The sequence below is a fragment of the Dermochelys coriacea genome, chromosome 19 (genome assembly GCF_009764565.3).
Source record: "Dermochelys coriacea isolate rDerCor1 chromosome 19, rDerCor1.pri.v4, whole genome shotgun sequence".
NCBI classification, from domain to species: domain Eukaryota; kingdom Metazoa; phylum Chordata; order Testudines; family Dermochelyidae; genus Dermochelys; species Dermochelys coriacea.
Genome location: NC_050086.2, coordinates 15923736 through 15948714, shown reverse-complemented (window position 1 = coordinate 15948714; position 24979 = coordinate 15923736). Strand labels below are relative to the sequence as shown.

The 24979-nt window shown below is 45.8% G+C and overlaps 2 protein-coding genes across 6 annotated transcripts in view; one reads left to right on the top strand and one right to left on the bottom strand.

Moving 5' to 3' along the window:
* The window catches only part of ZCCHC17 (zinc finger CCHC-type containing 17), a 37865-nt gene extending 33498 nt beyond the window's left edge, over positions 1-4367 (bottom strand). The window contains exons 1-2 of one of the 5 annotated variants that reach the window (XM_038377509.2): positions 4229-4367; positions 2545-2719 (exon numbers count right to left, since the gene is read on the bottom strand). In XM_038377509.2, the coding sequence (XP_038233437.1) occupies positions 2545-2610 (66 nt within the window). In that variant the 5' untranslated portion in view covers positions 2611-2719; positions 4229-4367. The other 4 variants (XM_043506205.1, XM_043506204.1, XM_038377504.2 and 1 more) reach the window with 4 other exon arrangements.
* Positions 4368-4493: 126 nt separating this feature from the next.
* On the top strand, positions 4494-20239 carry SNRNP40 (small nuclear ribonucleoprotein U5 subunit 40). The gene is made up of 10 exons (XM_038377501.2): positions 4494-4731; positions 5565-5694; positions 8709-8802; positions 9729-9894; positions 10941-11063; positions 12247-12367; positions 14117-14199; positions 14636-14697; positions 17973-18076; positions 19755-20239. Exons 1-10 carry the CDS (start codon positions 4591-4593, stop codon positions 19802-19804), a joined length of 1074 nt encoding a protein of 357 aa, XP_038233429.1. The 5' UTR covers positions 4494-4590; the 3' UTR covers positions 19805-20239.
* The last annotated feature ends 4740 nt before the right edge of the window (positions 20240-24979 follow it).

Here is a 24979-nt window from a genome sequence, read left to right as displayed (position 1 = left end):
TAGGGATCTGGGGCAAAAATTGGGGATTGGTCCTGCTTTGAGCAGGGGGTTGAACTAGATGACCTCCTGAGGTCCCTTCCAACCCTGAGATTCTATGATTAAGGGGAATTAACCCATCCCTCCATGCTCTATTCTATCCTAGGCCTCTCTAATAAGACTGCCCAAAAGAAGGCCAGTCAGCGTCAATTGTGGCAGTGGTGGTTTTGAAATGGATACTTGTCCACTAGTACCTGCATTGAGACTTACCAACTAATTTCACGTAGTTATTAAAAACAAACATCTGATGGTAATGACTTTTGCTCACTGCTGACTATGGCTCCAATTATGCCATAAACGCTGTGCAAATAGACACCTGAGCCTGCAGAGAACTTCACTGAAATTAAATTAGTCACAGCATGGATCCACCCATGCAGAGCTTTATTATGGAATCAGGGCCTAATGTTGGAGTTGAACCAATCTAGACTTGAGAGACTCTTTAAATCATTCTCAGTCCCCTGACACCTGTAATTCTAGTCTTTGTCCTCTTCTTACTATTCTTAAGGGGGGAAAAATAGTACCCAGGGCTTTTTTGATTATAACAAGGCAGACAGGATCTCACTTCCCTTTTAATTAGAAGAATGGTAAACTAACATTAAAATGTGCAGTGCCCTTAAGTTCAGGCACCAATACGTGGAGTGAGCCTGAGATATTGCAATTCAGGACTTCGAGTTGTGCCAAATTGAGCAACAAATATTCTTGATAGCAGCTATTAAATTCAAGACAGTTTCCAACTTTTAAAAGCTAAAGTCTCTTGTATTTCACAGCATGAGGCAGGATGGAAAGCTTTATCCCCAAGCTCCACAAAAATTAAAGCAATAAGATTTTCAGATCCCTCACACTTGAGTCAAAAAATTAGATTTGGCTGAGAGAAATAATCACAATCTGAGAGAAATAAGACAGCTTTTCTCATCCTACAAGGAGGACTAGCATGTTTATAAATACACATTCTTAGGTTTCAGAGTAGCAGCCGTGTTAGTCTGTATTCGCAAAAAGAAAAGGAGTACTTGTGGCACCTTAGAGACTAACAAATTTATTAGAGCATAAGCTTTCGTGAGCTACAGCTCACTTCATCAGATGCATCCGATGAAGTGAGCTGTAGCTCACGAAAGCTTATGCTCTAATAAATTTGTTAGTCTCTAAGGTGCCACAAGTACTCCTTTTCTTTTTACACATTCTTAGCTAATCCTCTTAAATTAGTAGTTATTACTCTTCAGACTGGAGATGTTTGCATTAGCAACGTGGCTCACCCATCAGTTTTATTTTAAAGACATCTAATAAAATAACACCTGCAATAAGAGTCTCAACCCGTTCTCAAAACACTAGTTAAAATATTTGCAAAAAAGTGTGTTAAATATTTTTCTTTAATCTGAGAATGCTGGTAAAAGGCAGCAGCTCAAGAGACTGAAGTCCTCTTCTCATCCCTATCACCGTGCATCAACTCCAACCTAGTGGGGGAGAGGGGAGTTCTCTCTCTATATAGCCTATGTACTCCTTAGTCCAGGAGTGGGCAAACTACAGACCAGAGGCCACATCCGGCCCTTCAGATGTTTTAATGCGGCCCTTGAGCTCCTGCTAGAGAGCAGGGTCCAGGGCTTGCCCTGCTCCATTGCTCTAGCTGGGGAGTGGAGTCGGGGGCTTGCCCCGCTCCCAGAAGCGGCGGCATGTCCCCCCTCCGGCTCCTACGTGTAGGGGTAGCAAGGGGGTTCCGCACTCTGTCCCACCCCAAGCAATTCCCCCACAGCTCCCAGTGGGCAGGAACCACAGCTAATGGGAACTGCAGGGGTGGTGCCTGTGGACCGGGCAGCGCACAGAGCTACCTGGCTACACCTCCACATTGGAGCCGGAGAGGGAGCATGCTGCTGCTTCCGGGAGCTGCTTGAGGAAAGCACCACCTGGAGCCTGTACCCCTGTCCACCTCCCACTCTCTGAACCCCTCCGTCCCAGCCCGAAGCACCCTCCTGCATCCTTAACCCCTCCTCATCCCCAGCCCCACCCCAGATCTTGCACCCCTAGCCTGAGCCCTACTCCCCCACACCCCAACCCTCTGCCCCAGCCCACAGCTCCCTCCCACACCCTGAACCCCCCATTTCTGGCCCCACCCCAGAGCCCACACCCCCAGCTGGAGCCCTAACCCCTCCCACACCCCAACCCCCAATTTCATGAGCATTCATGGCCCACCATACAATTTCCATACCCAGATGTGGCCCTTGGGCCAAAAAGTTTGCCCATGCCTCCCTTAGTCTCTATACCAGGAATGCCAGCAAGGGGTCAGTCTGAGGCAGCTGTGGTGGTAGTAGTTTTGTGACATAGACACTTGTTCTCTATGAACCACAGTACACAATAGCAGCTCATTTCACATAGGTCACTTAGCTTTATTGCCAGTAATTAGGACTGGGGTTCTGAACTGGTGATTTAAAAATGAAAGGCTCTATATTCTTTCTCAATATCCTGCACTATTCATGTCTCCAATACTTTTTTGTGACCCTAAGCAATGACAACACATACCTCTCCTTGGAAGACGTCATAGAGTTCAGGCAATGTCTCCATTGTTTCAGGTCTCACAGACTTCATTTGGGAAGTTTTCTAAGAGCATGCACTGCACAATTCTTTCCTAATCTTGCAGCTTACTTTGATTCCATTTATGAGATGTTATCCCTTTGTGGAGCAAGCCCATTCATAACTGAAATGAAGACAGACACCACTTGTTGAGAGAAGTATCTTCACTGGTAATAAAAAAAAATAGCTCTTGAGGAAGTCTTCTTACCTGCCCCTCTTTCACTCATACTACAGTCACACTAATTTCTGAATATCCATTACTATAGTGACTGGTGCTTACACTATATATTATGGCGGTATAATCCAGTTGGTAGACAAGCCAAAGAACCAGAAGACATGGGTACTTCTATGATACAGCTGCCAATAGCATGCTGTGTAATTATAAGAAAGTCGCTTAAGTTAAGTTAAGTTAAGTGAAAAATGCATCCGATGAAGTGAGCTGTAGCTCACGAAAGCTTATGCTCTAATAAATTTGTTAGTCTCTAAGGTGCCACAAGTACTCCTTTTCTTTTCGCTTAAGTTTGTGTCTCACTTTCGCCCCATAAAAGTGTGTATGTATGAAGAGTACAACATAAATACTAAGTATTATAGTACCTAGGCAGATACAGCAAAATATGTACCCATAACTGTAAATTGGCTCTGATAATACCTTGCAATTTTGCCCCGTTTTCAGAATTCAGCATCCTCATGCACATGTAGTTCCTATTGTTCTTCAGCGATTGTATTTAGGTTGATTAGAATCTGTTCCCTTCCCTAGTACCTACGACACAGGCCTAAAAACCAGAACGCAAACAAAAAGACCTCGCGATTCCTTGTCTAAGCCAGGTTTCAGAGTAGCAGCCGTGTCAGTCTGTATTCGTAAAAAGAAAAGGCGGACTTGTGGCACCTTAGAGACTAACGCGTTTATTTGAGCATAAGCTTTCGTGAGCTACAGCTCACTTCGTCGGATGCGGATGCATCCGACGAAGTGAGCTGTAGCTCACGAAAGCTTATGCTCAAATAAACGCGTTAGTCTCCAAGGTGCCACAAGTCCTCCTTTTCTTCTTGTCTAAGCCGTCACCCTTTAAAAGGCCGAGGTGACTAGAGCTCTGCCCCATACAAGGGAGCACTGGAGCATCTCCCCTGCTGCCCGCCCCCACAGCGAAGAAGTAATGAGGCCAGATGCCCCAAATCCTTAGACTGGCCTAAAAAGAGCACAACGTTCTTTAAACACCGCACTGGGGATTCTTCTTATTTGCCCTCCTTCCGGTTGCCTCCGGGTCACGTTTCCAGGCTGCCCTCAGCTCCAGGAGCAGAGGCTCAGACGGAAACTCTAAACACGCCGCACTATCCCCTCCTCGATCCCGCCCCGCCCCGGCTAGCGCCCAGAGCGAACGCTTACGGCGAGCCCCCGGGGCGGGGCCGGCGCGTGGCCGCGCTGGGTCTGTACAGCGCCGAGCACACGGGCTGTCACCGGGGCCCGCAGTGCGACCGGGGCCGGAGCGCTCGCCCCGCCGCGGTAATCGACGGGCAGCGGGTGGGGTGGGGTGGGGAGGCCCGCCCCGCCCCGCGGCGCAGCCAGGGGATGGGGGAGTGACAAGCCCCTCCCCCGTCGGGGAAAGGGCTCAACTCCCCGCTGCCCCGCCTCACTCACCCCAGGGCGCCTCCGTCGCCTTTACCCCGCCCGCGCCCCGCTACAGCCGAGCTTGAGGAACCTTGCGCCGGCCAATCACCACGCAGCATGCTCCTGAGTGTCACTCACACAGCTAATGGGCGCGCTCGATGCTAGAACTCCCTCGGCTAGCCCGCCGATACGTGCGGCCAGCCCTACCCAATCAGCGCGCTGAGAAGTGGGTGACGGCTGTCGGCGCTCGCAACCAATCAGAGCGGGAAAGTAGGCCGTTCTGTCCAATGACTGGAGGACGGGGGCGGGGCTTGGCTGCTCCGGTGTAAAGCCTCTGAGGCCTAGCGCGGCTCCGAGCCCCGCGGCCGAGTGACTGCGGCAGGGGAGCGGCGATGATCGAGCAGCAGAAGCGCAAGGGCCCGGGCCCGGAGCTGGCGTTGGTGGCGGCAGCGGCCAAGCGGCCCCGGCATGAGCTGCTGCTGGGGCCCGGCCCGGGCGGGGGGCAGCCGCCTCCGGGGGCCCTGCTGCAGGCGGTGAGTCCCGGCCCCAGGCCTCCGCCCCACGGTCCCTGCTCCCCCCGCCAACAGCACGTGCTCTCCGCTCGGGGGGGGGCAGGGAGGCCGCCCCCCCGGGGGGGTCACTCAGGCCCCCCCCCGGGGGGTCACTCAGGCCCCCCCCGGGGGGTCACTCAGGCCCCCCCCCGGGGGTCACTCAGGCCCAAGCCTGGCCCCGGAGTTCCCGGTGCCGGGATGGGCCGCTCCGCGCCGCCGCCGCCTTGTCAGCGCCCCGCAGCGTCCCCCCGGGCCGAGCAGCGGCCGGCTCCGGCGAGCCTGGCTTGGCGAGCCTTCCAGCGGCTACATTGACACAAGGGCTTCCAGCGGCTGCTTGCTGATGGCAGTGGCGGCCCCAGCTACTTCCCGGTCTCCCTCTGTGCCTTCCCGTGCACCCTGAGCCAGAGGGGCGGCAGACTTGAACCCCTGCCAAGAGAGCCCTTGGCCAGGGGAGCCGTTACCCAGCACCATTCTCTGGGCTCTTGCCATAACGTGGTTTAGATTCTTTGTGTAGTTCCTCTGGTTGTAATAGCTGTATTGACGCCAACTTGCGATGTGACTTTAGACAAGTTATTTCACCTCCTTGTGCCTCCGTTTTCACGTCTGTAAAATGAGGACACATCTGGCATTGTGAGGTTTGATAAGTGCTTTGAGATTCTCTGGTAAATGAGGACAGAGAAGTGGAAATGTTAGCTTCGTAAAACTAGTAAGGGAGCTATGATTTTTTTTTTTTTTTTCTGCCTTCCTTTCCCACCCCGCAGGCATTCTGGTTTATGTGTTTCATTATCCCTCTCTGCATTTTCTCTGTATTTTAGGGCCCTCCACGATGTTCCTCCCTCCAGGCACCCATAATGTTGCTCTCAGGACATGAAGGAGAAGTTTACTGTTGCAAGTTTCACCCTAATGGAGCCACTTTAGCATCTGCAGGATTTGACAGACTGATTTGTGAGTTTGGAATGATCAGTAGCTTGTGATGTGAGCTATTTTTCTGACAAAATCCAGTGCTGCTGTAAACTGCTTTTTATACATTCAAATGGCTATGGAGTGAGCTGTTGTGAGCACAGAATGCTGATAGCTTGGCATTGACCTGCTATGTCAGAGGTGGGCAAACTACGGCCCATGAGCCACATCCGGCCTGCGGGACTGTCCTGCCTAGCCCCTGAGCTCCTGGCCTGGGAGACTGTCTCCCCTTTCCTGCAGTCATGCCGCCGTGCAGCGCAATGCTCTGCCAGCCACCTGCGCTCCAGGCAGCGTGGTCAGGGGGCGGGTTGGATAGAGGCCAGGGGTTGTTTGGGGGATGGTCAGGGGTGTGGGTAGGGATCGGGGTGGTCAGAGCGTGGGGAACAGGGGCTGAAGGGGGGCAGTCAGGAAGGAGGGGGGGGTTGAATTGCCAATAAGGCCAATGGCATTTTGGGCTGTATAAGTAGGGACATTGCCAGCAGATTGAGGGACGTGATCATTCCCCTCTATTCGACATTGGTGAGGCCTCATCTGGAGTACTGTGTCCAGTTTTGGGCCCCACGCTACAAGAAGGATGTGGAAAAATTGGAAAACATCCAGCGAAGGACAACAAAAATGATTAGGGACCTGGAACACATGACTTATGAGGAGAGGCTGAGGGAACTGGGATTGTTTGGTCTGCGGAAGAGAAGAATGAGGGGGGATTTGATAGCTGCTTTCAACTACCTGAAAGGGGGTTCCAAAGAGGATGGATCTAGACTGTTCTCAGTGGTAGCAGATGACAGAACAAGGAGTAATGGTCTCAAGTTGCAGTGAGGGAGGTTTAGGTTGGATATTAAGAAAAACTTTTTCACTAGGAAGGTGGTGAAACACTGGAATGCGTTATCTAGGGAGGTGGTGGAATTTCTTTCCTTTGAGATTTTTAAAATCAGGCTTGACAAAGCCCTGGCTGGGATGATTTAGTTGGGAATTGTTCCTGCTTTGGGCAGGGGGTTGGACTAGATGACCTCCTGAGGTCCCTTCCAATCCTGATATTCTATGATTTAGGGGCGGGGGGTCCGGGGGCAGGATGGGGCAGGAGTCCCAGGGGGGTAGGGGGGAGTCAGGGGCCAAGAAGCAGGGGAATCAGATAGGGGGCGGGAGCCGGGCCATGCCTGGCTGTTTGGGGAGGCACAGCCTCCCCTAACTGGCCCTCCATACAATTTCAGAAACCCAATGTGGCTCTCAAGCCAAAAAGTTTGCCCGCCCCTGTGCTGTGTACTTCTAGGAGTGTTTCAAAGTGTTGGTGACCTAAAATTATCTGGGACCTAGCCTGTCTCTCACCTTGCACTCCACTACATCAGTTAGTATTGGAGGGATTGTTCTTGCTCTCATTTTCTGAAGGGGAATCTAGCGACGTTAACAACAGAATTATTATTGGTGGGGCGGTGTTTGAACTCAGTCTCTTCGGCAGTCTCCCAGAGCCCACACTGAGCATCTTTCAGTCAGGAGGACTGGCACATTTATTAGATTTAGAACTTGTCTACATTGGAAAATTGCACAAATTAAATTTAAATCTGTTTTTTAAATCGATATACTTAGACTGGTTCAAAGCCAGTGTAGGTGCTCTTATTTTGGTTTAAAAGTGGTTCCTTTCAATTTAACTTAATCCTGTTCTTAGTTGAATTAAACTAAACCAGAAGAAGCCATTCTTATACTGAAGCGGGTTTACTGAGGAATTTGCATCAGTTTAAATCAGTGCTTCTCAAATTTTTGTATTGGTGGCCTCTTTCACCCAGCAAGCCTCTGAGTGCCACCCCCCACCTTAGAAATTAACATTTTAAAAAATATTTAACGCTATTATAAATGCGGGCGATGAAGCGGTGTTTGGGGGTGGAGGCTGACAGCTTACAACCCCTAGTTTGAGAACCCCTAATTTAAATTCACACTTAGGGTTATACCAGTGCAACTTTCCCAAGGAAGGCTGTGACTTTATAGGATTATGCCCTACGCTAACTCTTGTGAGTTGCAGCATAGTACTGTTATGGTTTTGGTTTTTGGTTTTGTTTTTTTTTTTTGTTACTGTTTTCAACATGCAGTTAAATCCATATTCATACAAACAGGAATATAAACTGATGGGAAATCCTTCTGCATAAGGAAAGATTAATCTGGGGCTCCTTAATTTAGAGAAGTGACAAATATGAGGGGATGTGAAAGAAGGATACAGCATGAAGGATATAGGAAAGTTGAAACAGATGCTTCTATTTACACTTACAATACCGGAGCCAATATGACATTCAAAAGTGAGGAAAGGAAATACTTTTCGTCACAATAGATAATTAACCTGTGGAACTCACTGCAACAACATGCCATTGAGCCTAGTAGGATTCTAAAAAATGATTAGATATTTATATGGAAGTCATCCACGTTTACATTAGATAGAATACATATTTATAAGGGAAATAAACCTTCCTGCTTCTGGGCATGAGGCAGCCACTCACTGATGGGGAAAATTTTCTTGAATCCACTATGGGCAAACTGTTCCTTAATTGTCCACTACAGAGGTTTTTTTTCCACCTTCCTCTGAAGAATCTGATACTATCCTTGGTCGTTATCACAATTTCCATATTCCTAACTACCACTTACAGGTGGCCAAAAAAGCAAATTTTACCCTACAGCTAATAAAACGATGTATGTTTATGAATGTCCAAAATAGAAAAATATGCTTGGAAAGGCAGCGGAGGTATTTACAAAAACATGCTTCCCTTATCCAGCTTGGTTTAAGAATATACACAAACCAATATTTAAGGTATATTTCAAATTTCAGCCAGCTCTCTCACATGGAACTTGCATTGACCATTTAAAGGCTTCCTATTCCACATAGTAAATACTTGGGTTTGGAGATGGTGCTGAATACTATAGGCACTTTATTTTAGTGAGCTCAGGAAGTGTCACTATAGATACTTGGACAAATTGGTATTAAAACAAAGTTTTGGGTTTGTCTGGTTTATTTTTTACAGTGCTGTGGCACGTGTATGGGGATTGTGATAATTTTGCTACCCTGAAGGGACACAGTGGAGCAGTTATGGAGTTGCACTATAACACTGATGGCAGGTAAATATCAGATGAAACCAAGTTGACCTCTAATTAGCCTGCCTTGCTGCTGTTTCTGAATGAACGCTGCAAAATGTTTTGGGAGATAGTTCGCATGAAAGAAGCTGCTAAATGAAGGTGGTGGTGGTGGTGAGGTCTTGGGTAGAGATAGTAAAAGATCTTGGGTAAAAGATGCTTGTAGTTGGCAAGGGGGATACATGCTGCTGATGAATGTAAGCTACTCTCCAGCTCCTCTTCATTGCTTTTGCTCTCAGCTGGTGGCTCTGAAGAGGAGACTCAATGGTGTTACTTGAATGGTTGCACCTCCCAGAAATATCTCAACATATTACATCTGTTCTAGAGTGCAGGAGCAAAGAGTAAAGTCAACGTGACAAGTTCCAAGGCCCATGGATGGGGAGCAGAAGATCTAAGGCCTAGACATTCTGTCCCAACCCTAGCAAGCGAATCTGTGAGAAAGTGAATAGGGAGACTTTCAGTGTGAAAGAGAGAATGGAGGAGAGATTTGGGATAAGGAAAGAAAGATGGAGAAGGAGAAGTTGACTGGTAGAGACAGCTTCCGAAATTATCCAACAATATCTGAGGTTTTTACAAAAGAGATTCCTCCCACTTCACCATCATCCCAAGTGATGTCAAGGACGTGAAATCTGGCAGGAAGCCAGCAGACACCCCTCCAGTAATTGAATTGAGGGGAACATTGAAAATGGGCTTTTCACCATCATGCTGCCCCTTGGTCCTGCCACAAAACCTTGAGTCATCTTTTGATATCAGCCTCTGAGTATTGGGCTTAGTCTTCTAGCTAGCATCTACTTAATTTTGTACCCTCTAGTCTTGGCTGTGTTTGTAGAGTAACAAAAGGGGTTGGGGGCAGTTATTTTATCACCCTTCAGGATTCCATAGCTATGTCGTCTTTTCCCCCCCCATGCTAGCATGCTCTTCTCAGCATCCACAGATAAAACAGTAGCTGTGTGGGATAGTGAGACTGGAGAAAGAGTGAAAAGGCTGAAGGGGCACACATCATTTGTTAACTCCTGTTATCCAGCGAGGCGGGGACCCCAGCTCGTCTGTACAGGCAGCGATGATGGAACAGTAAAGGTAAGTACTTCTGCATGGGCTGACTTCTGTAGTGATGGAGGCTATACGAACACTAGATGATCCATCTGAATAAAGGACATTCAGCTTTGGTGACTTTGCAAAAAAATAACTAATTGAATAAACCACTTGAGTAAAACTTTGTTCATCTGAGACCGCTTCATCCAGAATTGCCTCTGAACCAAATCCCAGCCTGAGTCACTTACCCATTAACTTACTCAATTATCCTCATATATGCTGACCCTGAAATGTTTTGGATAAACAAGACTAGATTGTTAAAACTAAAATCAAAATCCTAGAAAAGAATATGAGACTAAACCCGGAAAATGGCTGGCTCCTTTTGTGAATTGAGACGGATTTTTAAATGAATTTTTTTTCCTATATCAGAGCTGCTGAATGTGTCCAGTTCTGTCCTGAATTATGCTCCTGTAAGTTCACCGGCTAACAACTTAACATTTAAAAGATCAATACTGTTCTCCTTCCCCCTGCCCCAAACCCCATCACCACCGTTTTGGCAGGCATTACCAAGGCACCACAGAAGTGTCCATATTGGAGCAATCTAATCTACATTATTAGATCCTCTTTGGGGAATGGAGTTATATTTATACAGCATCATAAAAATATATGGCTGGATGGGCCGTCAATAGGTCATCTAGTCCATCTCTCCACCCCCACACTGAGGTAGAATTAAGTGGACCATCCCTGACAGGTATTTGTCTCAACTGTTCTTAAAAACCTCCAATGATGGGGATTCCAGAACCTCCCTAGGTAACGTGTTCCAGTTTTTTCTACTAACTACCCTTCTTTTTAAGTTTTTAGAAAAAATGCAGTCTGATTTTTCCCTGTCTCTCCCCGCCACTTGAAAACAAAGGTGTGTCAGGACAACAGGTTTCGTATGTCCTGTAGAGATCCTCCACATGTTCTTCCCCCAAATTCAGCCCTTAAGCACTTTGACAATGTGGGGAGTATTGATGTGACTACTTAGTTGTACTGTGAAATGTATGGTGTGCGTATAACTTTAAAAACTTTTGCTTCCCGTGTCCTTTCAGCTATGGGATATTCGTAAAAAAGCTGCTGTCCAGACATTTCAGAACACTTACCAGGTATTAGCCGTGACCTTCAATGACACCAGTGATCAGATTATATCAGGAGGCATAGACAATGATATCAAGGTATGTTGACTGTTTTAGTGCCCTTTCCTATTGTAACGATCCCAAACAGACTCCTCAAACCTTTTACATTATCCCAGATGATGATGTGGGTAATGGCATGATATGGTAGTGGGCTAGTCTTGATGGTTATATTAACCTTGTTTCAAGTGTCAGACGTCCACATTTTTCCTAAAGAGCCAGACTGATTTGGCCGTATTGAGCAGCTTCTATGATAAACTTAGCCTCTGCAAACCCAGCTCCAGTTTCCTACCAGGATGTGATTCCATTAGGTAAGATAGGGACAGGCTGGTACGAAGATATCTGCTAAGATTACAGTTAGTTTAAATGACACACTGCTCAGCTATTTTTGAGTGATGTGGTCTGCAGAACTGTTCTTACATGACTGTATAGCACAGCTGGTGATGGTTCCTCCCCCGAGCATCCAGTCTAGATCTTAACTAGGGCCTGGGCAAGTCAGTGCTAGGCCTGGGGAGTGCTGAGCTGGTGAAGGGGCTGTCATGGAGATGAAGCATTAGAGCAATGTCATTTCTGGCTGACCAGCTGGCTTAAGGTTCCACAGTCTTTTTTTCAACGAGAACAGAGCACAACCTCTGGGTCCTGGCCACCATGCCCTCTCTCTGTCAGACAGTTTGAAGCTCCAAAGGGCTGGTAGGGTTATCACTGACCATGTGATGATTGCATTATTCACTTTGCTGCCAACATCCAGCTCCTTACTGCATAAAGCAGGGGTACCTTGGGTAGGAAGTATATGAAGCCATACATCCCATGCTTGGGACAGATGTGCAGGCTTAATTCTTCTAATTCACCAGTTCCAATCCAGCCCAGCAGTGAGAGACAGTTGTTCCCAGCTCATGACTGTTCTGTTCAGTGGCCTGTATGAAAAGAGTTGAGGACTGAAGTCCCAGTCAGTTTTCTTTGGGTAGGCGTGTGCATCACTATTTGCACTAATTTGTTTCAGGTGAGAATACGAACAAGGGGCCTTTGCGGCTGTCTCTCTAGATCAGGGTTGAGACAAATGGTGAGGAGAACTTTGCACTGTTGCTGCCTATGATGTACCAGTTCTGTGGGTTCAGCCTCCAGAGCAGTCAGGCTAGCTTCTTCCACTCTTACCAATTACATGAACAGGCGCTTCCTTACATGGAGAACCAAACCACAATACCATGCATGTGCGCTTTTCTTAAAGGTATGGGACCTTCGCCAGAACAAACTAACGTACACAATGAGAGGGCATGCCGACTCAGTGACTGGCCTCAGTTTGAGTTCAGAAGGCTCTTACTTGCTTTCCAACGCAATGGACAACACAGGTAATTGCCACAGCTTGCCATCGAAGGAATCAGAGTGCAGCCACGTGGGTAGCATTCACACCACTGAGAGCTACAGCTGGTTAAGGAGTGGGATTGCATAGCATTGTGAGAGGAATAACTCAATGTAATTGGATGCCAAAGGAAGATCTAGGCTGAACTTGTCTGATAGACTGATGATAGTGTGTATGTAAGGGGTAATTCCAGTTATAATGACTCTGCTTACAATGATACTTTTTCATGAAAAGGGTGACTGCATGGAGAGGGCTCATCATCTCGTCAAAGTGACGTGAAGGAGACACCAACACAAATTACTTAGGAGTGGAAAGCACTGCAGACATTTAGGGAGCATCAACCCCACCTTGTCAGGACCTAAGTTAGTTGACCCAAATCTACCCTGCTATCTCTGATTCCATAATATTCAGCATTGCAAGAGGCAGATCGTTCAGCTGACACCCCAAGCACAATGAATTGGAAGAGTGTTTCAGGGTTTACTGATCAAACATAACCTCCAGTTTAGAGAACCTGGTAATGTCTTGGGGCAATGTACTGAAGGAAGGATGGAATTTCAGCCTTTGTTCTGAATTTCTTGTTCCTTGTGGATTTAGCCTAGGAGCTAAGATGGTTTCAACATATTTGTAATAGCTTAAAAATACTACCAGAAATAAAAGCTATTTAAAACAAAAAAGGATTACAAGTAATACTCATTTGTGGAGATGACTGCTCATGTAGTCACTTTGTATGGTACAATAACTAATGGTCTTTAGCTAGTTGCTGACAGATGTCCAAGCGGACTGCAAAGAGTTACAAAGGGATCTTACAAAACTGGGTGGCTGGACAACAAAATGGCAGATGAAATTCAATGTTGATAAATTCAAACTAATTCATATTGGAGAAAACAATCGTATAAAATGATGGAGTCTAAATTATCTGTTACCTTTCAAGAAAGAGATCTTGGAGTCATTGTGTCTCTGAAAACATCCACTCAATGTGCAGCGGCAATCAAAAAAACGAACAGAATGTTGGCAATCATTAGGAAAGGGATAATAAGATAGTAAATATCATAGTGCCTCTATATAAATCCAAAGTACGCCCACATCTTGACTATTGCTTGCGGATTTGGTCGTTCCATCTTAAGAAAAATATACTGGAGTTGGAAAAGGTCCAGAAAAAGGAAACAAAAATGATTAGGGATATCGAACAGCTTCCATCTGAGGAGCAATTAAAAAGACTGGGACAGCTCAGCTTGGAAAAGAGACAACTGAGGGGGGAGATGATGGAGATCTATACAATCGTGACCGGTGTGGAGAATGTGAATCGGGAGGTGTTGTTTCCTCCTCCTCATAACATAAGAACTAGGGGTCACCAAATGAAATAATAGGCAGCAATTTTAAAACAAAAGGAAGTATTTCTTTACACAGCATACAGTCAGCCTGTGAACTCTTTGCCAGAGGATGTTGTGAAGGCCAAGACTATAACAGGGTTCCAAAAAGAATTAGATAAGTTGATGGAGGATAGGTCCATCCAGGTTATTCACCATGATGGGCATGGATGCAAAACCATGCCCTGAAGTGTCCCTAGCCTCTGGTGCTAGAAGCTGGGTATGGGCGACGGGGGATGGATCACTTGATGATTATCTGTTGTTCATTCCTCCTGGGACACCTGGCATTGGCTACTGTTGGAAGACAGGATATTGGGTAGGTGGACCTTTGGTCTGACCCAGTATGGCTGTTCTTATGTTCTCCATTATAGTTCGTATCTGGGATGTGCGACCGTTTGCCCCTAAAGAGAGATGTGTGAAGATATTCCAGGGGAATGTGCATAATTTTGAGAAGGTGAGTGTTCTGCTAACCGAAACGCTGCTCGTTAATGAAACGCTGCAGCTGTCTAAAAAACAATTTACAGACAAATTGCTAAACTCAAAAATATAAACTAGAAAGGATTTAATGAGGACTAGAGGCAAGGTTAATGTGTAAAGGGGGATTCCAATTAAAGCTGTAGTAACAGGCTTTCTTTGCTCAATTCAGCTATAATTAGCTGTAAATTAAATATTTTCTACATTTAGTATCTACTTTGTGTAAAATAACAAGGCACTGGATGTTTCCAGCATTAAAATACAATCTCTTAACTACAGGCTTATCTTCCAAAAGGAGATCATTAAAGTGTTCTTTATGATATTTAAAATCCTATGGTGACTTTATTTTAAGCAAAAGGGGGAACCAAAAACTTCTCATCGAAATGGACCTGTGCGAATTTCTGTTTGTTTCACAGAATCTTCTGAGATGCTCATGGTCACCAGATGGGAGTAAAATAGCCGGCGGATCAGCAGACAGGTAAAACTTAATCATTGTTCTTCTCTCTGGCACTTTCCATCCCAAAGCACTTTACAATCGCTAGCTGGGCATCCACCTAACCCTGTGAATTAAATTCAGTTAGACTCATTTTCCAAATGGCACATACAAGAGAAGAGCCCAGGGGCATAGCTGAGACTGAAGCTGCAGTCTTAGCACAATATACTGCACAGTAATGTAACAATGCGAATGTAGTTGTTAAAATAGTATCCGTGATGTATTTGTTAAATGACATGCAGTTATACTTTGAGGATAACAAGACCTTCAGCACTAACAGAATGGGGTTTGCAAAGGACTTACAATGCCAGACAAACATGGTTCGTTCTTGATCAAATTACAGAGCAACTGAGAGACTGAGTAACCTTTGTGTGATGCTTCTTCCAAGTGCTGCTACATGAAATGCTAATGCTGTTATTGCTTAGACAATAGAACAGCGGCTATTTATTAACACCTCTAGAGCTACATCTGGTCCTTGACTGGACAGCGCAGCATGGTGATTTGGGGTTAAAACTATAAGCTGTTAGATTAGGTCCGTGGGTGCTGGGTACAGTCCCACAACCTGAAATGAACTTTGTGTGTAATGCATAACCAACTGCATGTGGTTGTCTCATGGTGGGACAGATAGGGATGCTATATTCTGGGCCTGTCCAGAATACTGTTCCACTGATATTTGTCTGCACAGCTGCAAAACCTTTTTTTAAAGTCCTGGTAGGAAACCAAAGTGAAAATAAGTATTCTGCCTCTTGGAGGTGTAAAAGTTGGCTGCCAAGTAATGATTTGCTTCGTGCTACATTACATGGACCCTCAAGAGGACTAAATTTAGCTGGAGATCCTTATGAATGTAAAACGACTATTTGCTGAGCCTTCAAGAGTTTGTTGTGGCTAAAAGAAGCAAATAAAAGTGCCTTGCCTCTACCACAGCATTAATGAAAATAGATAACAGGGAGAATGTTGGAGCAAAGATTTGTCACAGCTCTCACCTACTAAGTTGAAATAGCTATACTCTAGTTTAAATAGATGCTGCATTAAATAAGGGTTCATAACTTACCCATGCTTGTGGGTAGCATATTTTTCTCTTTAAAGAGCTTTAATGAAGCAGGTAAAGTGTGGTTCCAGTCTAGAAAGTGACTATGGCTTGCTCAACAGATCTGCTCTATGTGCATATCCAGAGTAGGACCTACCTACTTTAACAAAAATAAGTTAACCCTGTGGAGCGACACACGTCTGGGAGAAGGAGCTGGATTCTGTGTCAACTAAGAGTTGTTTAAAGTTCTAATTACAAGGCCCAATTCTGCCCCGTCGCTCCTGTGAAACCATATAGAAGGCAATAAGATCAAACAGCTGTAACTAAGGATTTACTGAATCTTGATTACTGGTAATACACAAGGCAGAAATGGGGGCCTGGCGTAGGCTTGGCACTCGGGTCTCAGGCTGAGTTTGCAGGGCTGGCAGAAGAGACTTTTTTAAACAGAGCACATCTGATTTGGAGAGAGATAAATATGGGGTCCCCGGGGGCCTTTTGCAGAGAGACCTATTTCAGAGTAATACAACACTGTAGGTTGCCTTTATGCAGTTTTTCTTGTCTGGTTGTCCTTTGTGCCCTCATTCTTTGCAATGTCCCTTTTGATGGATGTAGTGATGCAGAGCAGTTGAGCCAGCCTTCTCATTCAGCCTAGCCAATTACTGCAGCATCAAAACTTTTTTGCCAGCTAGCAGAATTAGTTTGAGAGGCTGATGATTTCCACCAAGAGCTCTTCTTTCTGTTAGCGTTTCCATGCCAAAGCAAAAGAGAGCAGTCTAAATTTAGTCCATAACTGGCAGCTTTCCTGAGCCCATTTCAGTGAATTCTCTAAGATGTGAACCCTGTAACGAGTGGCATTTCACAAGATAAAACAGTTCTGGTGTATTTGAAAGGAAGTCATTCAGGTGGGACACGTGGTTTTGCCTGGTTTATGATACTTTGCTCAGAGCTCTTTCTCATTCTGATTGACAACAAACCCTTAATCTCACTCTAGCTAAGGTCAAGTCTTCCAGTGAAATTGGGCATTAGTTGAACAATTATTTGCTCAGCCAGACTGGCAGCAAATGACACATAAATGAACAATGTTTACAATAATTCATTTCAGGCATTGGTCAGTTTGCATTCTTGGTTGTAGCATGCTTTGCAGTGGGCTTTTTTCCTCAAAAGAAGTTCTCTATGTAAACATAATCTGCTTAAAAGCTGAACTACTCATACTGCCAGCAGTTAATTTCTGACCCATCACATGGAAATATTCTAGTGTCTCCTTCACGGTGTCCTTCAGCCAAGGTGACACAGCTGGACAGGACCCAGAAATGGTGCAGACAGGGATGGAGGATGGAGAGTAGGAAGAGATTCACAAAATCTGATCAACCCCCTCATAACCTAGGTCACTGGGAAGTGACTCCTGACTTTGTAACTGATTAGGAGATAGAAATCCACCTATAAATGTTGTTAGCTGTGAGGAATTAAACGGTATCGAGAGTTGGTTTTAGTGCGAAATAATCAGCTATTCCTTTCTATAGCAGTGCTCATCCCAAAGCATGCTGACATACTAACTGATAGCAACTGCTGCAGGGTGTTGCTGGGCTGGCAGCTGTCTAGCAGCAAACAGCTGTGCTACACAGTAGTTTCTCACAAGCTGTGGAAAATGCTGATATCCAGCTGAAATTTTCAGGATGAATTTGTAAGGAGGCAGAATGGTAACCGGGTACTTCCCCTGGACACTGGGATGAGCATCCTGCTCTTCCGAAGAGTTACATAACTGCCAGAAGTCAGGATCTCAGACCTGCTCTCAGTGCCCTGTACTAGCATGCTGGGGCATTGGTGCTCAGATAAAGCCCCCACTGACACCCCTCCCGTCCCAGATGCCACTTCATCCAAAATTATTGACTGGTGCAGAGAGGCTCTGTGGCATGTAATTCCAGCCATCTGCCTCCTTGTGTGAAATGCCCTACTAGGGCTCTCACCCCTTTACAGGTATAGGCCGAGAAACTTGCTCCCTGCCCAGGCTGCTCTCGCTGTCTAACCCTTCTTTTGTCTGTGCCTGGTAATTTTCATCTCAGGAGTAGTCTCTTGGCATGTTAAAGTTGGAAGACAATTGTAACTATTAAAGTGTAGCTGGGGAAATATAAGTTACCAGGAAACCTAGACAAATTGGGGGCTGGAAGTTTTTTCTTTTCTTTTTGAAGTCCTGCCATCAGGAAGCTTTTGCCCTCATAACCACTGTGTCTTGCAGGTTTGTTTATGTGTGGGATACAACCTCCAGGAGAATTCTCTACAAGCTGCCAGGCCATGCTGGCTCAGTAAATGAGGTTGCTTTCCATCCAGAGGAACCAATTAGTAAGTCTTGTTGATTTTGTCAAAAAACCTCTAGTCTTCTGGGGAAATGAGACTGAGTGCTGCTGAAATATTTCTAAGCCTGTATGCTAAGTGCAGGACTCTCTCAGAGCCCAAGAGAGGGGCACTGTGCTGTAGGGTTTCTGCAAGCAGTAATGCTGTCACCAGCAAACAGAATCATAAAACCTTCTGTATGTTCCTTCACCTCACTGGGCTGAGCTCCCCTCATAGCGTTCTCATACATAAAGGGGAAGCTCTGGAAAGTAACACACATGCAAATTCAAATGCATGTGAAGTGACCTTTTACCGTTGTTTCTTTAAATGGCCTGTTCCAGGTGGTATTGACAGCCCGCGTGGTACTCCGATTTGGTGCGGTGGAGGGGAAATCTAAATCTGCTAGATGGTTTTGAAACCCGTCTTAATCACACGATGCCCTATCTGTGCGTGTGCCAGCACTGTGTTAGCTGAAACCATTCTTAACACGTGTTTCTTAGTATAGTCTTTTTTAGTACAGACAGGTCCTCAAGGTTACATTGTTTCCATGGAAACAAAGACTCATAGTTATCATGGGCTGAGTCGCCCCATTGCATTGACCAGGAAATCAACACTCCTCACCCCTGTAAATGCATTTTTCCCAGGAATGAATATCTGCACAGAAGATTGGGTGTGGGAATTCAGTGTCATGAATTATGGGTTTGTGCCTTGGTTATTCATTGTTCTGTCTCCAGGTCAGAGAAGGTGCTAAAAGCACAGAGCAATCCTTCTCCCCACAGAGGGGGTTTGTTGTTTGCAATTGCATCTAGCTAAGTACCGCTTTGTGAATCAACCATTCGTCTGAAAAAATAAACAAGCGATCTGTCCCCTCCATGGGCAAGGGTTTATGAGAGTGACTCCTGTTAACATCAGAGGAAGTTAATCTTGTAAACCACTCCCTTCCTCCAAGACCACCACATCTCTGCATGCAGAGCGACACAGACTTCCAAAGACTGAGATTATGGGCCTAAATCAGTAATTTTTAGATAAGAAAGTCTCCAGTTGACTTGCATGGAAGCCTGCTCTGGATAACGGGTACAGCAGGTCTAGAGAAACTGTCACTGCACTTGAGATCTGTTTCGTGAAACTACTGAACAACTATGTCTGAATTAAAGATGGTTCAGTGCTTTGTTATGTTGGGATGACCCCTGAATTTCTTGTTTCATAACTATTGTGGTAAACAAGAATAGTGGCCCCTAAAGACTTTTGATAAAGAGATTGCTCCCTCTAGTGGCTAGCGACCAGAATTAGAGTACTTAAATTTCTGCTATCTGAACATTTTTTTTTTTTTTTTTTGGCAAAGAAAATAACATCTGTGACATTTTATTGTTGTTTTTTAAGGAGAACAGCAGTAACAGTGTAAACATAGTGTATAACTTAATATGAGGTATACCTGCAATTATAACTTGGGATAGAAAAATGTCAGTGTCAGGAATATGCAAAATGTGATTAGCTATCAGAAAACTAATTCTGCAAAACATGCTGGGGAGAAAACCATTTTAGTTCAAAAGTTACTTTATAGACACAAGATTGAGAGCAAGTGAAATGGGTACTTAAATCCAAATGGGTGTTCACTCATCTGCAACTAAACTCTCCAATGGCTCTTAATGTTTTGATTTTGTCTCTCCCTCTCTCTCTCCTGACTCAGTACTCTCTGCATCTAGTGACAAAAGACTGTATATGGGAGAGATCCAGTGAAGATGAGAAGACTGCTTAATATTTGACCTTGACTCCTTTGGTTTACAGAAGTAGAATTGAATTGCTTCTAACCAATGCCAGCCCCTTCAGACACATGTGGTAATGGAAAATATCAAGCCAGCTTCATTTGCAGAGCAATATTTATGTCTTAACCAACAAGGCTTCAAAGAAGCTTTATCTGGATGCTCCTCCCACAAAGAGAAGAGAGGAAAATTTTTAGTAGGAAATTCATTATAGCCTAAAATCGTTGGAGTTTTTAAGATGCTTCAGGTGTTCCCACTTTCAGCTGCTGAAGAGGTTATTGGCCATTACCAGAATCACTTCAAGTTTATTGTCAGATGTGTTAAAATACAGTAAGTGATTTGTATATTTCCTGTCCAGTTTCTCTTGGTTGTTTTTATACAGAAATACTAAATAGACAACTTTTTATAAGAATTGTGACTGGAATTTATTGCTCTGTTTTATTCTATTGTACAGTATTAAATGGGGAATTTCACTTTAATAGAATCCAGGGAAAGAATCCACTTAATCTTCAGAGGAGCTGCTTTATTTTTTATTCAGAGCAATAAGTGACCACGCTGAAAATAATGATCCGGCAGCCCCTGAATCCTCTATTTTCTTGTTTTGAGTGCAAACCAGCCAAATGCGATAGATAAACTTTAAAGGGACAGAGGTTTCTAGGACAAAGTCAGAGTGTTTAGTACTCAGCTGCCAAAGGAACCAATACAGTTGCTCTCCCCATTCCCCATAGACACAGTTTCTGCAGGGAGCATTCTTGTGGAGGCTGGAGCAGAATGAAAGGGGCTAGTAGTAGGGTTTCTGGCAGGTTAGCCAGTCTGTCTCTCAGCCTTGCCTTTGATGCTCCAGAAGTTAATTTCTTTCAGGGTGATCAGAAATCCTTCCCAACTGACTACATCCCCTCTGCTGGGAGTTTGCATCTAGGCCAGTCCACTGCCAAAGGGCAGAAATAGAACTGCTTTGCCCAGGGGATCATTCTAGATGGAGAGTTCAGGCTTTGGCCACAACCCTCCCTTATGGTTTAAAGTAGCTGTCAAATATCGGTCCCCTAACTAGAGTAAATGGGGTTGGACAGCACAAGTGAACCCATGGAAGTCCCCCTCGCATGCCTCTTACTAGCCTTCATCAGATGGTGGTGGGGTTGCCCCTCAACAAGGGTGCAGTGGGCTCCAATGCCCAAACATGGGTGTTTGGGTGAGCATGGTTTCCTCTTACCACAGTTCCTCTCTCAAGTGAATAGAAATGTCTTTACAGAGCACCTGTGACCTGGGTGGCTCAGGCTGCTCAGAGACACTGTTTTGGCCAATAGCCTTTGATCTAAGCCCATCCTTTCCAAAAGTGCCTTCATAAGCTTTTCACCAAGCTGCTGGCTTAGTCAACTGTGCTCACTCTACCTGCCCACTCCCCTGGGCTGCCTGCGGGGGGTTGGACAAGTAGGTACAGTCTTGGTTTTATCCTTGCGGCAAGTTTTTCAAGTCTGTAAATCAAAAGTTGCCTGACTGCACAGAATAAATTCACTGCATGGTCTCTGTGCTCTGGGCTAAACATCTGACCTAGAGTTGTGTTCATAATGCCCCCAGATGGACATGCACGCTGCCAAAGCTTACAGGAACCCACATGTACAGATCTGTGCCCCACATGATCTCTTGCAATGATCCCTAGTCTCTTCCAGGCAGGGTCTCCACACACACGGACCTGTGGGTGCCCTTCCATGGCATACCCGTCCCCTGAGGCTCTGCACTGACCTCAGTGCAGAGAGCCTGTAGCCTACCCTGTGCTGTTGTTTCAGAAGAAGCCAGAGCTGGAGTGTACACTGACTCATCCTCTGCCTGCTGCTGCTTGGGCTTTTCTGGAGGGAAGCCTCTGCCAGAGCTGTGTCCAGTGGTGCATAAAGAAGCCGCTGGAAGGTGGGCCAGCTTGGGGCTGTAGAGGTTGGAATGGATCTGGACAGCACAATCGAAGGGTGTTTCTCATGAGAGCAAGTGAGCTCAGAGCACGAGTGGCCCTGTGTAGCTCACTCTTCTGCACTGCACCCTAGCAGTCAAAGCCCCAGCAATTTGCTGTTCTCTTTCACGATGTACTCATAGACTTTAAGGCTGGAAGGGACAGATAGAATGATCTAGCCTGACCTGCATAACCAGGCTAGAGAATACACCCAGCGATTTCTGCATCCAGCCCAGAATCTCTGGTTGAGCTACAATGGATCTTTTAGAGCAGCGGTGGCCAATAGAAATTCGATGCTAGCCACACTTGTGGTTTTGAATTTTTCTCATTAGCCACGTTATAAAAAAGCCACATGCATTAGCCACAATTCAATAGCCTATTAGCCAATTGTGGCGAGTGGTGAATGTATTGGACATTGCTGTTTTAGAGAGATGGCTGTGCTTGATGTAAAGATTGCAAGTGATGGAGAATTCACCACATCCTTAGCCCTGGGATGCTAAGGAGTAGGGAAAGCCATCGTTAATACAGCTTGTGCTTTGGGAAGCAAAGGGAGGAAAAGACAAACCCCCCTTCCTTTGAGAGTGCGGTGTGCTGCAGTGTCTACCTCTGCTGAGCATGTGGGGCCCTGTGATGGGGTGTACTCCCCACACTGGCTCTGCAAGCACTGAATGAGGCCAAGTGGGCCCAATCGGCCAAGTAAGATGCCAATGGGGGAGCTTTAGGGTTTGTGGAGGGAGCAAACTAGAAGGAAGCTCACCTAGGAGGGTCCTAGGCTTTAGAGAAGCCCTGCAATAACATGGGGATCAGTGGGGAGGAAGCTTGCAGCCCCTCTGCCTGATATAAGGGAGAAGTAGCATGGTAGGGAGGTGTCGTGGGGTAAGAGCAGTAAGGTTGAGGTAGATACAGACCTTAACTGTTCAGTACAGGGCCCTGGACTTGCCACCAGAGTAGAGGGTGGGCCTAGGTTCCCCTGCAGAGTGGTATTACTAAGGGCAGTGGATACGAAGCCGACCGGAGTCACTGCGAGAGTGACACAGGGCGGCAGGCGTGAGGGCTGCCTGATGCTGCTTGTGGAGAGAAACTCTGAACGGCCACCCCAGAAGGGAAAACCACTGAGCAACCTGGCCAGAGAGCTGAGTGCGAAGAGGAGCCACAGACTGAGAGTGGCAGAGTGCAGCCACAGGAAAGGGGGGCCTGGTAGAGCTAATCCCCAGACCACCAGGAGGAGGCACTGTCCGGCGGTGAGCAGAGCATCCTGTTGCAGGCCCGTTTTCCCTGTGTGCTATTGGTGCCTGGTGGAGTAATGCGAGAGCAAATTGCCTTAAAGTGAGTGCTGCATTATGCACAATAAAACTGGGCCATAAACATTAACAGTGAGGGGGAAATTGCAGGGATCCTATTGCCAAGAATGAGGCTTATCAAGCACCTCTGACCAACTTCCCCATTGTGCAGGTTTGGGGGATCTGTTGGACTGCAGCATCCTATCCTTTACCCCATCCCCAATCTGCTTACCCCAGTTCACAGGAACAGCATGCATTACAGCCTCATGTTCTTAGAGGTGGTTACAGATTTTAATGAAACAGTGTCAGAAATAATAGTGAGAAGTGTAAGGTTAGGCATTTAGGGATTAATAACAAGAATTTTAGTTATAAGTTGGGGACGCATCAATTAGAAGTAACGGAGGAGGAGAAGTACCTTGGAGTATTGGTTGATCATAGGATGACTATGAGCTGCCAATGTGATATGGCTGTGAAAAAAGCTAATGCGGTTTTGGGATGCATCAGGAGAGGTATTTCCAGTAGGGATAAGGAGGTTTTAGTACCATTATACAAGGCACTGATGAGACCTCACCTAGAATACTGTGTGCAGTTCTGGTCTCCCATGTTTAAGAAGGATGAATTCAAACTGGAACAGGTACAGAGAAGGGCTACTAGGATGATCCGAGGAATGGAAAACTTGTCTTATGAAAGGAGACTCAAGGAGCTTGGCTTGTTTAGCCTAACTAAAAGAAGGTTGAGGGGAGATATGATTGCTCTCTAAAAATATATCAGAGGGATAAATACCGGAGAGGGAGAGGAATTATTTAAGCTCAGTACTAATGTGGACACACGAACAAATGGATACAAACTGGCCACCAGGAAGTTTAGACTTGTAATTAGACGAAGGTTTCTAACCATCAAAGGAGTGAAGTTTTGGAATAGCCTTCCAAGGGAAGCAGTGGGGGCAAAAGATCTCTTTGGCTTTAAGATTAAACTCGATAAGTTTATGGAAGAGATGGTATGATGGGATAACGTGATTTTGGTAATTAATTGATCTTTAAATATTCATGGTAAATAGGCCTAATCCCCTGAGATGGGATATTAGATGGGTGGGATCTGAGTTACTACAGAAAATTCTTTCCTGGGTATCTGGCTGGTGAATTTTGCCCATATGCTCCGGGTTTAGCTGATCGCCATATTTGGGGTTGGGAAGGAATTTTCCTCCAGGGCAGATTGGAAGAGGCCCTGGAGGTTTTTCACCTTCCTCTGTAGCATGAGGCACGGGTCACTTGCTGGAGGATTCTCTGCTCCTTGAAGTCTTTAAACCATAATTTGAGGACTTCAGTAGCTCAGACATAAGTGAGGTTTTTCGCAGGAGTGGGTGGGTGAGTGGTTTTTCGCAGGAGTGGGTGGCCTGCATTGTGCAGGAGGTCAGACTAGATGATCAGAATGGTCCCTTCTGACCTTAGTATCTATAAATCTATAAAAATCCCCCCTGAATCTCTTGAAAAATGGGGTGGGTCAAATTTATCCCTGGGTTAATTCTCCTGAAGCCAGTGGAATTAGAAGCCAAGGGTCTGGTTTGCTAATCCTTGATTATTACTTTCACATCAAGTTGCGGGGAATTCAGCACAGACTGGATTATGTGTGCTTAACAACACCGTGAAAGTTGTTGGCCTGTACGTGCATCTTTCATTGAACACTTCACTGTAGACAGCTGGAGGGGATACTTAACATGTTAAGCATCAACTTTGAAAGAACTACCTGGAACCCCAGGTTCAAATCCTGGGAGAATTGGTTTTGCCTGTTATCACCCTGGGGTAAGGAATTGGGTTGGCTTCTGATCCCACACCGACTTCAGATGGGTGTAAATCCATTGACTGGGGGAGCAGGAGGAAGTGAGAGTGCAGTTGGGCTCTCTTAGACAAGATCTTGAAAAACTTAAGTCCTATCT